This window comes from Tarenaya hassleriana, unplaced genomic scaffold, assembly GCF_000463585.1.
Source record: "Tarenaya hassleriana unplaced genomic scaffold, ASM46358v1 Cleome1, whole genome shotgun sequence".
Classification (NCBI taxonomy): Eukaryota; Viridiplantae; Streptophyta; class Magnoliopsida; order Brassicales; family Cleomaceae; genus Tarenaya; species Tarenaya hassleriana.
In genome coordinates, this window is record NW_010960187.1 from 10,300,809 (window position 1) to 10,307,539 (window position 6,731).

At 38.3% G+C, this 6,731-nt stretch overlaps 1 protein-coding gene across 2 annotated transcripts in view; it reads left to right on the forward strand.

The window, feature by feature from the left end:
• Nucleotides 1-2,360: 2,360 nt before the first annotated feature.
• The window catches only part of LOC104822414 (pyridoxal kinase), a 4,616-nt gene continuing 245 nt past the window's right edge, over nt 2,361-6,731 (forward strand). The window contains exons 1-13 of one of the 2 annotated variants that reach the window (XM_010553635.2): nt 2,361-2,443; nt 2,518-2,620; nt 3,408-3,501; nt 3,653-3,757; nt 3,966-4,049; nt 4,299-4,372; nt 4,641-4,705; nt 5,449-5,512; nt 5,705-5,770; nt 5,987-6,043; nt 6,230-6,274; nt 6,375-6,428; nt 6,602-6,731. In XM_010553635.2, the coding sequence (XP_010551937.1) occupies nt 2,379-2,443; nt 2,518-2,620; nt 3,408-3,501; nt 3,653-3,757; nt 3,966-4,049; nt 4,299-4,372; nt 4,641-4,705; nt 5,449-5,512; nt 5,705-5,770; nt 5,987-6,043; nt 6,230-6,274; nt 6,375-6,428; nt 6,602-6,731 (1,006 nt within the window). In that variant the 5' untranslated portion in view covers nt 2,361-2,378. The remainder of the gene's footprint in view (nt 2,444-2,517; nt 2,621-3,407; nt 3,502-3,652; nt 3,758-3,965; nt 4,050-4,298; nt 4,373-4,640; nt 4,706-5,448; nt 5,513-5,704; nt 5,771-5,986; nt 6,044-6,229; nt 6,275-6,374; nt 6,429-6,601) is intronic. The other variant, XM_010553643.2, reaches the window with a different exon arrangement.

Consider the following 6,731-nt stretch of genomic DNA (forward strand, 5'->3'; position numbering starts at 1 on the left):
AGCTTCAGCAGCACATGTCCGAGTAATTGAAGATTCAGATGCTCATCTCTTCTCCGTTTGAGCTGAAATTTGGTATGCTTATTCTACACCCAATGAACTTTTGATTTCTATGGAGAAGTTGGTATTTGGTTGCTGGAATCAGAAGTTATGGGGTTAGCTTGCTGCCTAAGTTACACCTTGTTCTTTCGGGTTTACTGAGATTGAATATTGGTTAATATTCGGAAGTCTCGGGTGTATCTCTTGTCTATTGGAGATTGAAGTGTAGACGTCGTATCCCGGAAATTTGAGATTATAGTGGATTTTTGAGTGGACTACGATCCCGTGGTTTTTACTCCTCACACCGAGGAGGTTTTCCACGTTAAAACGGCTGTCTCATTTAAATTTCTGTTCTTACTAGATATTGTCATCCTAATGCGCTCACACAAATAAGGGGTTCTTATTTACCGAATTGTGATTCACGGTAAAAACCCCAACACACAACTCTAACAAGCTAATTACACAAAAAAAAACTCTAACAAGCTAACCAAACGCTTCTTCAATCAAAGAAGCAGAACCATTGTCGCTTTCTTTATCTTTCTCGACCACAAGCTCGATCCTTTTCATCGACCTCTATATGTATATATCCTGTTCATAAAGATTCGATGGTTTTGGTCACCACAATGTCGAAAATATCGGGCTGAGATCGGTTGCCAATATGCAAAAGATCCTTAAACCCTTTTGTAACACACAATTCGAGCAGTGCAGTTGTCGCCATAGCTGTTCCCATCCTTATCCACTCGATTTTTATCGGTTGGTATCATCGATGTTCTCGGGATTTTCTTGCCCGTATGCTCTTTTCGAGTAATTCGATGGATCGACGGAGAAAATCTTCAAAACACGATCATCATGATGTCCAGGAATCTCGGCATAAACATTAGTGAATGTACCACCTCTATCAATGTAAAAGCTCGAGCTTTCCCCCACTAACAGCCCTCATCTGTGCAAAAACCACAAAATCAGCCACATAAGATCCCTTATAAACCCTAATTTTCTCGGATTTGAGTCTAACCATACCACCAATGCGCAACAAGGCGCAATACCACAATCTCCTTAGTTCACTAATCATTCACTCTCACAGGAAACATCTACACATGAAATCAGCACCAAGAACACATTAACGTTGGAACAAGAAAACGAATTTCTCCGAAAAAAAAAACAAAATGCTTCGACCCACGAAAACAATCACGAATCAATCGGTGGAAACAATATCAGACAGAGCTGAGACAAAACCCCAATTGAAAGTAAACTTGCAGGGAATGAGATAAGGATGGATTATCGAAACCCAACAGGAAAAACATAAGAGAAAAACAAAATAGAGAGGGGAAGAGAGCCCAATCAGACGGATAAATCACTCAAATATACCAAACCTGTCGCACTCATTTCTTGGATACACCCAAAAAAAATATAACCCATTAATTTTTTTCGAAAAGATCATATTACCCTTAATGAAACTGTGTAATTATAATTGCAACGTCGTAATTGATTCTAAATACATTTGCAATTGATTCTAAATGAGGTGGCAAAAGATACATCTAATTGTTTACAAGATCTTTAGTTGTTATACGATCGTAAATACTTCTTTTTTTAGTCGTATACTAGTTATATAACAGTCATAATAAAATCGTAAAAAATATAAAAGAAAGGTTATTTCAAACTTTTTAAGCCCAAAAGTGGTATAAAATTGAAAGAAAAAATTTTACTTTTTTTTTTGGTGTATCGCTGAAATTGTTGCGACACATTTAGTATATTTGAGTGATTTTCCCCAATCAGACAGAGGAGTCAAAGTAGATTCAGGAACTTGAGATGAACATGACCTGCTGAGATGGATCTTTTGGTTTAGCAGTGTAGGTTTTTCCCGGTTTAATCGATCTTAACCGGATAAACAATAGTTGGTTTGCCTGGATAGACCACGACTAGAACTCATATTTATTCACACAATCTTGGTAGTGTGTCATTTAATCGACCATATATAATATATACATATTCACGTTTTTTCAACATATACAAATACAAATCAAATTTGGTTTCTTTTTTAATTCTAATAAAAATTTCCAATTAAATTAATTAATATAGTAAGACCAAGACCGGACTTTCTGGTACGTTGATTAGATCTGATTGGTCAAACAAAGCTATCTACTATTATTGATGTTGTCCACTGTCTACGTATGTATATGACTAAATGACAAAAACACCCTCGTAGTAGCACTCCTCAAGACAGTGGATACCCAGGGCTAACTGTAATTCTACTCAAGTTCCACGTCAGTTCGCGTTCTCGTTATAAATTCAAGCCGGTAAACCAAAAACGCAACCTTCAGCTTCGGGTGTCTCTCTCTCTCTCTATGCCATTTACCTCAACGAGCATCGCTCCTCGATTCGCCAATTTCCGAGAAAATCAAACTTTCCGGTAAAAAAAATTCGAACTTGGGTTTCGATTCCGTTTGCCCATCTTCTTATTCGATTCGATTTTGCGATTTGAAGATCGAGGAGATCGAGCAACTCGGGAATGGCGCCTCCGGTTCTGTCGCTCGCCCTTCCTTCTGATACTGGCCGAGTTCTCAGCATACAGTCACATACAGTACAGGTTTGTCTCTGCCTGTGTGTTTAGGTAGCTTTCCGGTAAAAGTTTTCGTCTAGAAACAAAGGGCCTTTGGAAAAGGATTGAATATTGATATGTGCAATTGGTCGATGCTAAGTCGTTATTAGAGAGGAACGGTGAGATTTTTGTTCGTCATGCTCATTTGGATTAGTTCCTGGAGAATGCACGTTACTTGTGTTGTGTTTGTCAAGTTTACCACTTTGTTGAATTTCTTTTTTTTTTGGATTTTGTTCTTTACATTGGTTGGTCGCAATTCGTTGAGGGTTAGGTAAAGCTAATGTAGTCATATCTGCGATTTGACTGATCGGCATTCGCGTTGAAGATTATTCTGTGAACACTGCAAGTGTGACCGGAAAGCAGTGCTGTCTGATTGGCGGGTTCTTAGTAATAGTTCGTCATGAACAAAGTTTTGATGGTATGAGGGAATTTATTGAGATTCAAGAGGTGAAAGGTTGGAAATTTTATTTAGTTGGAGAAAGAATGTGGTTTGTGGAATTATTGTACTTGCTTCCTTATTCTACCAGCTTTCATGCAGTGATAGTTATCTCCTGTTTAATCCTGATGAAGCTAAGTCTCCTGTTTTTGGACGGAGGAATATGACTGGAAACATGATTTTTTTGGGTGAAATTTCTTAAATTTGGGTGGATTACGACGGCCAAGCTATTCATGTTCCGGTGCTAATTTGACCCGCGTACTTCAATCGAGATATGTTCTTCTTTTCTTGTGTTGCCAAGTATCTGATTCCATTTATGTTGCATTACCTCTTTCTCAGGGATATGTGGGCAACAAGTCGGCTGTTTTCCCTCTTCAACTGTTGGGATATGATGTGGATCCGATCAATTCGGTGCAGTTCTCAAATCACACCGGTAAGCTTCTTATGAGAAGTCAAAACTATGTAATGTCTCACGTGCCGTGTTATTTGTTAGCAAGTGTCGTTACTGATATACAACTTCAGGCATCGAATCTTCATCGGTGTTTGATGAACATGTTGGTTTGATCTTTAAAAAAAAATTCCAGGGTACCCTACATTTAAGGGGCAAGTTTTGAATGGGCAGCAATTGTGGGATCTAATCGAAGGCCTGGAAGGAAATGATTTGTTATTCTACACCCATTTATTAACAGGTAAATATAACAGTTTTAGGGAATTTAGTTGTTACTTTGATCATTTCACTCCCTTTTGCCTTTACCTTGTATGTTTCATATAATCAAGTTTGTGTCACTGTTGGATAAGATAAGTTTTCTCCCTTTAAATCTATGTGTATCAAGTGTTCTGCTTGATCACAACAGAGCTTTATTCTATTGCTTTTTTTGTTTGGTCCTTATATTCCAGGTTATATTGGGTCAGTCTCATTCTTGAATACGGTTTTGGAGGTCATTGCCAAGCTTCGTTCTGTAAATCCGAATCTTACATATGGTAAGCACATTGTTGCACAATGAAAACTTTTGTGTCTTCTGTTAGTTTATTGATTTCTTATCTTTTTGCACACCTTGGAAGTATTTTATTGATGATAGTTAGGCCCTCTCGTGAGAGTATGCGTTTTTTTGCCGAAAGGAAGTGGTGTGTTACTCTGTGTATAAGAATGTTTGATTTACCGTGACTGTGTATGTGTTTTGTTTCTCACAAATGCGAAAAGTATGCTTATTTCTGCCTGTTTTTGTATAGTCTGTGATCCTGTAATGGGTGATGAAGGAAAGCTCTATGTGCCGCAAGAATTGGTACATGTTTATCGTGAGAAGGTAAGGGGACTGGCAAAATCTATTGATCACGCCTTTGTTCTTCTGTGACAACTTCCCTGATTTAAAGTCTCGGGTTTGATTATCCGCTTTCTATATGACCCTTCTTTCGGTATCAACACATTTTTCGAATATTCTATATCATGCATTTCTTAAGTTGTTTTTCACCATTTTTCCCGTCTTTCTTACACCTGAACCGTGCTGTGAATAGATTAGTGATGATTTTGGAAAACCACTTGATGAGATTTCTGATGATGATTTTTTTGGTTAGGTTGTACCCCTTGCTTCTATGTTGACTCCTAACCAATTTGAGGCGGAGCAATTAACAGGACAAAGGTATTTGATTAAGATTTAAGCCTGCCTCTTCTAATACGTAGAGTAATAGTTTGGTGGTGGTTGTGCTATGTCTCCCCCTTTATATGTCGTGACCTCTATCATTGTCTTCAGCAGTTTTTCTAGTACTTCAAGAAATCTTAAAGTTTCCAAATTTTTCCGGAGTTGTGTAATTTGAACCTTCGTGGAAGAATATGCTTTTATAATATTTCTGGACCGTAGGTATTGAACTGACCAAAATCCACTAAATTTCTGGGTTCCTATATGCATCCCAAAATTGGCGTAAGCGTAAAAATATCACTGTGGTGAAGATATGTCCATCCATGAAAAGACTTTCCTTTGCACCTTTGCTTGTCTGGTTAAGTGGGTGCCCTTTTTATCTGCAACATTCTACGAACTGAAGATTTTGTGGGTTTTATTACTTGGAATTTCATTGGATCTTGTCAACCTTGGGACTTCAAGTAGGTGCTAAAGATTAGATTTTTAAGCTATAAAGTTGGAAACAGAGAGAGGTGGTAAGCTTGTCGTAGGATCTGCGTGAACAAAATTAACATTTGAAGACAACTTTTACGAGTATTCGAGCATGAAGTTTATGCAATCGGTTTTACACTAGCTGCTTTGCAAATGTTTGTGCTACTATGAAAGAAAAAATTCACCATCTTGATTATATTACATGACTCGTATGATTTCCTGCCCATAAGGCCTGTCTCTGTATTCACTAAGTTCATAGCGCTGAAACATTACAGGATAGAATCTGAGGAAGATGGCAGGGAAGCTTGCGCTATTCTTCATGCTGCCGGACCTTCAAAGGTTTGTTGCATTTAGATTGTTGAATCTTTAGACTACCAAATGTAGCCATTGCTTTCTAAACGGTGTTGGAAGACATTCTGAAAAATACCGTTTCCATTGAGATTTCTTCTACCCTTGACTGCAAACCATTATAATTATGACTTATGAGTAGCCTTTTTTTTGTTATAATAATTTATTTTCGATGTATATCAGGTGGTGATCACTAGCATTAGTATAGGAGGCAGCTTGTTGCTTATTGGGAGTCATCAGAAGGAAAAGGTAGGTTTCTTTGTCGAAACCAAGAAATTCCGGATTTGGTCAGCATCAGCAAAAGATCGATATAATGTTCTTTTGGGATTGTGGCATCTAATAGAGGGTTTTATCGTATTCCTTTTAGCAGACCTGAATCTCTTAGATATAAACTGCTTCATTCTGTTTGGTTTGGTTCTGACCCGAATAAACTCCACTACTTTAAATTCTTTGTTTCAACTGCAGGGCCTGAAGCCCGACCAGTTCAAGATTTTGATACCAAAGATCCCTGCATATTTTACGGTAATGTTTGGTTTCCCCTTCAAAATCTGTATTACTTATTTGACACGTTCTAAATGCATTTTACATTGTGTCATGAAAATGAACTACCCTGATAGATTTCATATCGAGATGTTTGATGGCTTACCACTTGTTCATATTAGAAATCTGTGAAATCCCCGAGTTGATTTTCTTCCTGTATCGATGCAGGGAACCGGAGATCTCATGACTGCTCTTCTGCTTGGTTGGAGTAATGTAAACACCGTCTTCCTTCATGATCAATGAATGCATCATCCTGTCTAGGCTCTTTCCTATCTCATGTGATGGTTTCTTCGTGCATGCTTTTAATATGCAGAAATACCCCGACAACCTCGACAAGGCAGCCGAGCTTGCGGTTTCAAGCTTGCAGGTAATTTTTCCAAGAAACCCTAAACACATGTGTCGTTAAATAGGGTTCCTTTGGTTGAATCCACACTGTCCCGGCTAAGTTCTTACAAGCTCTGTTATGTTCCATTGATTCTGGTCCTGATGTGCTTCAATCTGAACGTTAATGCGGGACTGAATTCGACTGTGGTGTTACAGGCTCTCCTGAGGAGAACCCTCGATGATTATAAACGCGCCGGATATGATCTCGATTCAAGCAGCTTGGAGATCAGACTAATACAAAGCCAGGACGATATTCGCAACCCTAACGTCCTGCTGAAAGCTCAAA